The sequence below is a fragment of the Apium graveolens genome, chromosome 6 (genome assembly GCF_009905375.1).
Source record: "Apium graveolens cultivar Ventura chromosome 6, ASM990537v1, whole genome shotgun sequence".
In the NCBI taxonomy this organism is placed as follows: domain Eukaryota; kingdom Viridiplantae; phylum Streptophyta; class Magnoliopsida; order Apiales; family Apiaceae; genus Apium; species Apium graveolens.
In genome coordinates, this window is record NC_133652.1 from 132,218,430 (window position 1) to 132,229,729 (window position 11,300).

Below are 11,300 nucleotides of genomic sequence, written 5' to 3' on the forward strand. Positions count from 1 at the left end.
GTGTTAAAAATATATATTTATTAAAAGAAAAAAGAATTTAATAATTTAAATTTGAAAAAAAAAAATTGTGCCGAGTGTTTATTTTGAATAAAATTTGGGCCGAGATTTGAGATGGGAGCAGGGTTGAAAATTAAGTTGCGGACCAATGTTAATGAAATATTTTATATCAATTTTACTAAAATCGATGTTAAATTAGTTTATACACATCTGTTGTTCTTAAAACCGATGTCTAAATTACTCTTTTTAAAAATAAAATAACAGGCTCTCGTACTTTCCCCTACTTTGAAACACTTGCCCCCTTTAATTTTTTTCATTCCCCCGACTTTCTCCCTCTTTTTTCAGTACTTTCTCCCCCGCTTCTCTCACCCCTTTCTCTCTCTCCCGGCTCTCTCAAAACCCACCCTCAAAAACCCACATACAGATCCAGAAGCCCTATACATATACATAAGCCCTAGCTTTTTTCTTCACACTAAAACCTTAGATTGAATAGAGATGGTCAATTTTCAATTAGGCGAAACCCTAATTTCTGTTAATTGCAATTAGTTGGAATCAAATTTGATCTGGTATTATTGTCTCAAATTATAGCTCTGTTCATGTGCAATTTTTCAAATTTATTTTTAATTATCAATTTATTGTTTACCTTCTTATCATTATCGGACCTGTAAGTCACAAATAATTGTTTAATTTTTATCGGTTGATTTCTTTTCAATTGTTCGGGTTATTACAACCGACAACACTTTTGAATTATGAAGATCGTTGTACGAGGTGGTTGTGTTGATGAGCTGTCGGTTGATGAGATGGAGCTTGATGTTTGGAGATTTAGGTTGCTGGAAACGACTTTTCTGAAGCTTGCGAATGCAGCGTTTAGAGATGGTGAGTGCCGCGTTTGTAGGTTCTTTGTCTGCTATAACAGTTCCAAAGTTAAAGCAAGTGATGTTGATTTCTAATTTGTGCCGCGTTTAGAGATGTTGATTTCTAATTTGAGCATTGTGTTGATTGTAATCTACCTGCTAATCTGCTATTGATGTTATTAGTCTTAGGCACTTCTACTAACTCTTTATTCTTTAGCAGTTTTCTTTTTCCGAAAGAGGTCCAGGATTTGGACTTCAGGACTTTGTTATGGCAAATGTGACTCTGAGGTACATTTGTAATATAGTTATATGTGCTGATTTTATCGCAGTGTATGTATAATGCCTTGGTAATTTTTATGCCTTCGACTTCATCAGATTTTAGGATAGGTCTTCATTACTGTGTTGATTTTAGGATAGGAAGGTCAGTATTTAGCTGAAATTTTTATGATTTATTATGTATATGTTTGTGTGTGTGTTTTTTTGTAGTGGTTAGATGATGAGAATGATGGTGAATTGCAAGAGATCCAGGTGTTAGATATATTTGAATGGAGTCATCTGGTGTTTATTGTTGGTGGATCTAACCCTTTTGATCTCATTACAAATGCAGTCAAGTATGTACTTTTTTGTTTTAGTTATAATATATATAATTTTATTTGTGCTTTGAACCAAGTTAATTATAAGCATTACACTGTATACAGATGGACAACCTCTTATGTTAGATGACATTGAGAAAGACCTCCCTGCTAACTCTTCCAAGTTGCTGACAGAATCAAAATGGACATTCATAACTCAAGAGGTACATCCTTTTGCTGTACTTATCACTTTATTTGAATTTTCTCTGGAACATACTCTCACGCACATATATACCCTGCTAAAATAATTGGTTATTCCTAATTAATTCTTTTCTATCAAGTCGGGTGTATTGAGGCTTATGGCCATCCTTTACTCTTCCTCAACATCAAAAATTAGTGTTTTTTCTGGTACCTTAGACTCAAATAACTTGATTTTTCTAAAGAGAGTTTCAGGCATTCTACGTATACTCATCTAGAGATTTATTGATAACAAAAAAGTTGAAGGCTTCACTATTTTCTTATTGTACCCATATCAGATATATATCAATAGAACCCGAGGATTGTTGCTCACCTCACGTTACTTGCTTATATAGTTATTGGGATTCTGACCTATTTCTTGGCTGCATATTTGAACTATGTTACATCGCATAATATCTTACAAGTACATTATCATCTTGATTTGATGTATTTATCTTCATGAGTGTGTTTTTGTTGATGCCGGATGTTAAACAATTCAAACTTTGTGTTTTTAGTCACTAAGATTGAATAATATATCATTTCTTTTAGTGATTTCCCAGTATGATTACAACTATGATGAATTTCATGCTACTCCAGTCTGCTCTTGACAATCTGGGACTTCGGACTCTAGTGCAGACTGTGTTTGATATGCAAGAGGTTGCTGAACCATATAGCAGACATTAGACAACAAGCCATCCTGTAAAAGAGAAAAAGGTACTTATAATATTGTTGTGGCAGTGGTGCTGGCATAGAAAATTGACTGTTTTTCAGACAAGGCAGCAGCTCTCAGAGTTCCCTAGTCTCTTTCAGGAAACTTTTCACGTTCAATGTGATACTTTGATTTAGAAGAAGTAGTTGTCACTGTAAACATATGATATTGACATTCATTTTCTGTACCAGATGTATTGACTTTGCATGTTCAGTGTGATACTTTACCAATGGATAGATGGCTGCTGCGACATTCTATGGGAAGAACTGTATTCCAGGTTACCTTTTTCTGCGATATTCTTGTTTATTTGGTTATCAATGCAACTTCTAACTTGGCGCTTAATCACAAATTCTGTCATTCGCTCATATCTTGGTCAAAATGTGTAAAAAAAACTATGCAATGAGCTGCATATTATCCAAAAAACAAACATTTTATTGAGAATCTTTAATTTATTTTACGTGGTGATTCTTAATCTGCTCGAACCAGGAAACTATAAAGGGCATCAGCTAAAGAACAAGTTGGAACTTAGGTCGAACAGGATTTAAACAGTGTATACCAGTCGACGTCAATTTTGTTTATAGCTCGAAAGCCATTCCCTACAATTGACCTTCAAAAGGCATGTAGAGGCTTCGACTTGTTTTCTGGCAGGGTTCCCATTCTCTATTAGATAGTAACGGACTACTCCTATAATGATGTAGATTTAGGACATCTCAACATTCTGTTTATAAGAAACCGTAATCAGACTTAATCAGTGATGACTTAAGAAGTGAAGACATAATACATGAGACATAAATAAACATCTGAAGATTTAGTACCTAAACTGGGGTTGTAACTGTCCTCTCTATTACCTTAGCATCCATTCTTTGTGAGTATTGCTAAGCTGAATCGGTCCATAGGAAAGTAAACTGTCAGATGTGCCAGAGAGATTGTAACAGCACAGAGAGAGAGAGAGATTGAAGTCCTGCAAAAACGGCCCTTTATATAAATATAATCTCCAACAAGTGTGTGTACTTCAGATATAAAAGAGATGGAAAGATTGCCTCCAGAAATTTGTCTGAAAATCTTTTGTTTCTTTCATCAAAGTCTTGCTACTGCTCACCAAGGTTAGCAATTGTATAATTACATATAGTATTTGTATTTTTATATGTGTGTATTTACATCTACTGCATGCTTCATTAAAATTTAATCTGGATTATGAATTTATTAATATGATCATTCTTGAACTTGCTCTTAAACTTTCTGCATATGGAAAGGTTAGAATCTTATTTACTGAATTTTACTTCCAGTTTTTTGTCACAGTGGAGTTTATAATTCATTTGCTGAAGTCGAATATTTTCCAATTATTGTCATCTAGCAGTGATGGCACAACTAGAAAGGATACAATTCTGACTTGGTTATTGCTTTTGTTTTAGGCAGCTAATGCTTTTATCTTTGCTCAAAGGAGTTGGGAGTGAAGTTATGCTTGTTGAGGAAGTTGAGTTATTGCTGAATGAACTTCTGAACCATCACCATCAGTTTTACCTTGGAAATGATCAATTATGTATGAAGTTATCAAAGATTGAAGTTAATACTATGTGCCTTTTACAGGAGGTGATACAATTTCAAGTGACCATGATGATGGTACTCTTGCTACCATGGTCACTCCTATTACTGGAGGTGGTTCTACCTAGTCAGAAGCGTTCTAGCAGTTTTAGATTTTGAATTGTAACTTTAACTTGTTTAAACTTCCGCTTTTTTTATGGTTGGTAGACAATTAGTGGTATAAGGATGGTAGTATGGTGATGGTGAAGGTTGTGGTAATATGGGGAACTGATGGTAGTATGGGGAAGGTAGTGGTAGTATGGTGATGGTTGGTGGACTGATGTTTATGGTTTGTGGATTGTGGATTGTGGATTGTGTTGGTTTAAGATAATGGTCTTATTTATGGGCATGTTAATTTACAAATAGTTCCTAACATTTTTTTTATAAAAGCGTTGCATTAGGTCTTTATAGTGTTGCTAATAATCACTAAAAAGCGTTGCTAAAAACACTAAAAAGCATTGCAAAAAACACTAAAAAGTGTTGCAAAAACACTAAAAAGCGTTACAAAAAACACTAAAAAGTGTTGCAAAAAGGTTGCATCGATACCCCACATGTGGGCACTGATAGCCCAAACCCTACTGTAACACTTTTCAAGATCTATTGCAACCCAATTGCTGTTGCAATAGCACGTTTTTGTAACGGATAAAAAAGGGTTGCAATAGGGTGTCACCGGGGTTGCAAAAAACTCTATGGCAACGCCTGAAATTGCAACCCCGGAAAATAGTCGCCATAGCCGTTTTTTGGCCTTTAGCAACGCTTTTTTGGCCTTTAGTTACGGTTCCTTGGGGTTGCGGAATCCAATCTATGGCGTAGTGAATCAAGGTATTTTTCTTATTAAATTGTTTTATTTCGAATTTATTAAAGATTAAATTATGAAAATTTGTTCTTGATGTTGTTGATATGATTTGATGATTCCATTATGTAGATAATATTTTTCTGGTCAATTTGGTATATTATATGTCAAAAATATAGTTCAATAACATGTCCTGATTGTTGTTTGATTCTCGGATTAGAATTAGGGTTTATGTTCTTGAATATTTTTAATTCGAAATTGGGGGTTTCAATTTCGTTGATTCTGGGTAAAATATGTTACCACCAATACACTCGGGACGTTCCCAGGAATCGATTTATGATTTTTGTTTGATTTGAGAAGTTCGATTTCGATCAGATCGGAAAATTGAAGACTTGCCGCGACGGCGAGTTTCTTCAACATATTCCGACTGATTTCGTGCATGTTTGCCAAGTTTGATTGAACAGATGAATTCCTGGTGGTTCCTTCTCGAGTTCTGGCAAGTCTGGTGGCTGCTCGAAGCCGTTTAATCGGTTTCCGGCGAGACAGGGGGTCGCCGGCGACAAATTGCAGTTAGATTAGTTAGTTTTTAATTATTTTAATTAATCAATTAATTTATAATTAATTGATTAATTAATTTAATTAACTATTAATTAATTTTAATTGATTTAATAATTATATTTAATTATTTAAAATTGATTTAAAAATTCCGAAAAATAGTTTCGAGCTTTAAAATATTATTTTAAATTATTTTCAAGGCTCGATAAATATTATAAAATTATTTTAAAGTCAGATTCGGGTGTTCGAACCCTATTATTTAATTATAAAATAATTCGGAGTCCCGTTTTAATTCCGAAAATTATTCAAAAATTCGTAATAAATACCTGGAAAATCATTTTAACCCCGAATCTTCTTTGAAAAATTATTTTGATCGAATACCTTACGTGTTATGTGCTACGTGTTCACTGATTGAAGCGTTATATGCCTATGTGGTTATGGTTTGATTGTTTTATTCATAACTTTCAATCCGTACGCCAGATTTGGGTAAAACGAAGGGTAAATGAAAGCTTATGACGTCTATGTGACGATTAGAATAAAATGAGTATGAGTAATCGATAGATTTTTGTGATGCCTAGCAGAGTCAGCGAGGCATAGAAAAGGAAACCAGTGATCCATAAATAGAATTGAAGCGTAGAAAGAGAAGGCAAGTGATTGATAAATAGAAGCAAGACATTGAAAGAGAAGGAAAGTGGTTGATGAGTAAAACTGTTAGATGAGTACAAGTAAAGTGGAAATCGTTGGTGACAAGGAAAGTACTTCTAAACCTTCTTCAAGATATATTGCAAATATTTTTGAACTGTTTCATAACATGTCGCTATTATTCAAAATAACTCATGTTTTATATTGCAAGCGCTTTAAACTATTTAACCTTGAACCCTGATTCTTATTGATCTTGAGCCATAAGCCTTATTCTTCATAAACCCTTGATTGTTGAAATCCCAGATACGAGCCAGACACATACGATACTACTCCACAAATACATATCTACCACATACTGATTTCTGATATTTAATTTCTTGACATACCAACCCTTATTCCTTGTTTAACAGAAGACCAATCCTTGGAACCCTTGAACCCTTGGTCTTATACTTTTTGATTCTTTCCTTGATTGAAAGCCAATCTTTTTGAATTCCTTGTTATACCTTCATGGTATTGTGAATCACCCTATGTTTCAAGATAAATGTTGTTTATGATTCAGCTTATTGATTTACATTGGTTATCATTTTGAATTATTTTAGAATTGGATGGTTTAATAAATGTGGACCAGATTCGTGGTCGGACCAGATTCGTGATCATAGTAGGCCAATGCGTTCCTTGGATTCAGTATATAGAGCAAAGCTGGGAGTCTTGCTCGGGGTTAGTGCGTGACTGATCAGCAGCCTAACCTTGGTTTTTAAAATAAAAAGTGAATATCCAATTCCAATCATTGTTTATTCAGAAACTTGATTCTTCTGAATTATTTCAATTGGTTATTGTTTAACCTCAGTTATTGTTATTATGACTTGCTGAGCTAGTTAGCTCACTCTTGCAAACCTTTTTATGTTTTCAACAGTTGAAAAAGGAAATTGTTGGTAACGAGGATTCCCAGTCCAGTATGCGAGCTAGGATTCCAGGTTAAGATGAATCGAGCTAGCAGGAGTTTTATATTGTAAATGAGTTATGTAAGATCGTGAGAACGATATCATTATTAATTGTAAGTTGAACTAGTTGGGTTTTGGTACGATGTAATAAAAGATAAGGTTGTGGCTTGTTTTCATACTTGAACCTGTTGCGATCCATGGTTGTGAAAAGAAGGGTCAATGCATATAATATTTTATATACAGGTTTATATATTGTGTGTGTGTGTGTTGTGAGCCCCAAACTTCTGACCCGGGTTTGGAGGGCGTTACACATAACATTAACATAAGTAACCAAATTTAAGATAACGAGTAAGTTGTAAAATTCGAAGTCTGTAATAATATACTAACTCTTTACAAGAATGTGATTAATGAACGGAAGTAAACTCGAATAGGCATAAGGATCGGTTACCGAATTTCTTGAACACTATATATCAGAATTAGTAGAAAATTAAAGAAGAAAAAATAAAAAATTACCATAAGCCTGATCTGGAGTGAAGGCATTAATATCTTCATGTTAGGTCATACACACTGTAGAAGGGGGTTGAATACAGTGTATAGCACAATCAAATCGAATTCAAAGAATACAAGTAACAGAAAACAAACTTTATTAAACTCTGTTACAATGTAGAACTGTCTTCTCTCAGTGATGAACAAAATATCACGAGAGCTGCTAGGGTTACAATGAATATTATTCTCGATTATGATAACACATATAGTGTAAACCCTATGTCTGTGTTTATATACTACACAATTACAAGATAATCACTAATTGATATGGAATATAATTCTGCTTCCTAAAATATATCAATCAGATATATTTTCTTCTAAGTATTCTATTCTTCATAGAATTCCTTCTTCATGCATATCTCTTCTTGCATTTGCCTTGATCTTCTTTCCTTTCAATCAGCCGCCTTCCTTATCTGAAAGTCTCCTTAAGTCCTGATATTATCTCCTGATAAATATCTCCTGATAACTTAAGTTCTGACAACTTAAGTTCTGACTTCAGTATAAGTGTTGATTTCCAGTTAAGTACTGATTTGTCCTGTTAGTTAAGATTTGAAGACTTAAACACAAATCATATTAGACATGACATTATCAAATATATCTAACAATCTCCCCCAACTTGTAAATTAGCATAATATACAAGTTTAACAGATATTTGATGATGTCAAAAATATTAAGTACAAATGCATGAGAATTTGACTAGATAACTACAACTTACGGTCCTTAAAGCTTTACCAACTTTAACTTCTGATAACAACTTTAGTCTGTATACATATCAGAATTTAAGCAGTTGTAGATCTTGACTTGGCTTCAATTTCTGATCTCTTCAATGTCAGGAGTTGTTCTGAGATAGTTCTTTAACAAACATCTCTCAGCATATTTGAGTTCATCAATCATTCTCCTTTTAGCATTCTTCAATTCAACTGTATCTTCACCAATTTGAAAGATAGCAGCCCTGAGATCATTTATTTTAGCTTTCCTTATCTCCTGATCTAGTCTGATCAAATATGCCTTGTCAGACTCAAGATTGAATTCTACAGCCTTATAACCCAGAAAGGTAGTTATAATCTTAGCAGAGTTAGGCTTCATCTCGACAATATCACCCTTGTGATCTCTGTACTTTGGACAATATGTGATGTCAGACTTTACAGAATAAAACTTCTTCTGTCTCTGAATTTGAGTCTTCAAATAATTTGCAGCACTATCTGTTAATCTGTTCTTCACTTGAAGTAGAAATAGAATATGTTCTAGTTCCTTATAGTACTTCAGTGGTATGGCATTCTGCCTAATATGGTGTTAGGTCCCAATGTGTTTGTAGAAGGGGGGTTGAATACAAACAGTACCAAATAATCGAATTAAATGCGGAATAAAAAATGTGAAACAAAATTCAAGTTAAATAAAAATATTATTAAACTTGAAAGGTGTTACAACAACTGTATCGATTACAAGGAATTAATCTCAAATTAATTATCACAAATTTAGAATAAATTCGACATGAACTTTTTCTATTTTTGCAATAATTAGAATCAAATGCTAAACGCGATTTGAGATTAAGTTCTAGGGATTTTGATCCGCTAGATTGTTACACAAGAACAAGATAAATAATTTTAGTGGTTTGGCTTTAACATTAACAAACTAGAATTTTGATCTTGATGTAAGCAGAGAAGAAAATAAAATGTTTCAAGGCGGCTGCTTTCTTTTCTTTGTTCTTGAATGAGTTCTGGATTTTTTGAGTTGCTGCTTCTCTGCTTCCTTTTTTTAATCTACAACCGAATGGAATTGAATTGGCATGACAATCCTATAGCTGGCAAGACTTTCGGTAGGACAATTGATTGAACTAGCAAGACAATCTGAATGAACTCGCATGACAATCAGAATGAACTAGCAAGACAATCCTTCTCCTAGTGTAACTTTCGGTGAGACTATTGAAAATGGCCTAGCATGACAATCGGTATGACAATCCTGATTGTCATGCTAGTTCATTTTCAATTGTCTTGCTGATTTAATGCAGATTTTAATCCAATTTAAATTCTGAAAATTCCTAAAATTAATTCAGAATTAATTAATCAATTAATTTAATTAATAAATAAATTATTCTTCGCAGATATAATTTATTTTCTTAATTAAATTAGATGACTTAATTAATTAATAGAGAATTAATTCTAGTCTTCAACAGCACCCATCCTTCTGCAGATCTTCTGAAAATCACTGAAAATTATGAATCAATTCCACCACTTCAACGTTGACACTCGATGTACTGTCTGGTTCATGAGTGACTAACTTCCGTGACGTTTCTTCATGTCTTGACTTTGATACTTTGATTTTCTTCAGATTAAATCCTTGTAATTAATTGATACCCTGACGAGATCTCTGTCACTTGATTAAATCCACGATCTTGATTTATATCACTGAGGCATGATCAACTTCTTGAACTTCTTCCAGTGAATTAACTCCTCAAGTCTGTAGATGAACCTTGTTTCTGAATCCTTTGACAGATATTACTTTGCGAGATCTCTCTGACGGTCGATCCACTATTTACTTATTACATACTTATTTGAGTTGAGTCGAATCCTCGAATATACAAATAGGCATATGACATATGACTTACAATCTCCCCCTATTTGTTTGTTAGACAATAACACACAAATACCTAGAGGATAACTCAACTAACAAATAAGAAAAAGATATAAACAGAAATGCAAAGTAAATAGTAGAAAAGTTCTGGACTAGATTTAACATTTTCCAGATTCCAAGTAGATGTTCCTCTAGACTGAACATATCTTCAAGTAGTTCCATCTTCATTTGTACAACCACATTTCCTTTTGAGAAGCCCATATCTCTCTTGCTTCCCCCCCTATGAGAATCAACTGATTAAAGAAGATCACCTTCGTTTACCACCTCTCCCGTACAATAGGATCCGCAGATAAAAACCAATGGTACTCCCCTAACAGCTTCTTCCCTTACTAGGAAATCACCTTGTGTTTACCACCTCTCCCGTACAATATGATCCGTAGTTACAAACAACAATGGTGTGGTGTAGTGTACATTTTTAGGATCTTTTTCTTCCTCCCTGCTATTTCTCCCCCTTAGTTGAGGAATCCTCCAAACTATTACTTAAGCTTTTATCTCCCCCTTAAAGAAGGAATGTATGCCGTCGTCTGAAGGAGTTCTCATATTTCACTTGGTTGGAAAAGAAATAACAAGTAGTTTCTCTTTCTTCCTCACTGTGAGTGTGTGATTTTGTTTAGTGTACCTCACATGTGTTTCACTCTTCTCTCCACTCTTGTTTACACTCATTCTCACAAGTGTATCACTCTTCTCTCCACTCGTGTTTACACTCATTCTCACAAGTGTATCACTCTTCTCTCATAGCTCCATAATCCAGCTGTACCTGCAAGGAAAATCACCTTAGCCATCCTTAAGGAGGTCACAGGTGGTGCAATGGGAGTTCACAAATCCCCATCCCTGTTAAACTCGTCAGATGAATCTGAGTCATAATTTACAAGTTGCTAGTTTCCCTTTTAGGGTTCCAGATTTGAATTCTGGGAAGGTAAACAATGATCCAAAGAATTTAGCATAAAGATCAAGGTTCCCTTCTAATGTCTGTGAAGACATTTCCTTGTGACTCATCAGGTAATATCTGAATCATTGTCAACAAGTTGTCGATCTGCACCTATGTCAGATCCACTATCCGCAGATGCATCCAGGGGATTTAAGCCTGGGGAGGTAGACAATGACCACTGACATATGGCTTTTGGATCAGTATCCTCTCCTAACACCTGTAAAGGCAATTGGTCCACTAACGAACCTTGAACAATCGAATCTGACCTTAAAATGGTCGAAACTCTTATTTCCGTCAACTCATCCTTTGTGTGT

At 34.4% G+C, this 11,300-nt stretch overlaps 1 protein-coding gene across 23 annotated transcripts; it reads left to right on the forward strand.

The window, feature by feature from the left end:
• The first annotated feature begins 283 nt into the window (after positions 1–283).
• On the forward strand, positions 284–4,335 carry LOC141665041 (ubiquitin-like-conjugating enzyme ATG10). Of its 23 annotated transcripts, none has more exons than XM_074471009.1 (7): positions 284–873; positions 1,069–1,139; positions 1,338–1,462; positions 1,550–1,647; positions 2,210–2,374; positions 2,561–3,472; positions 3,782–4,335. In XM_074471009.1, exons 1-4 carry the CDS (start codon positions 747–749, stop codon positions 1,572–1,574), a joined length of 348 nt encoding a protein of 115 aa, XP_074327110.1. In that variant the 5' UTR covers positions 284–746; the 3' UTR covers positions 1,575–1,647; positions 2,210–2,374; positions 2,561–3,472; positions 3,782–4,335. The 23 variants fall into 23 exon arrangements, with proteins under 23 accessions (XP_074327110.1, XP_074327109.1, XP_074327111.1 ...); XM_074471008.1 differs by having other exon boundaries at positions 3,786–4,334; XM_074471010.1 differs by having other exon boundaries at positions 2,561–2,646; positions 3,786–4,332.
• Positions 4,336–11,300: the final 6,965 nt, after the last annotated feature.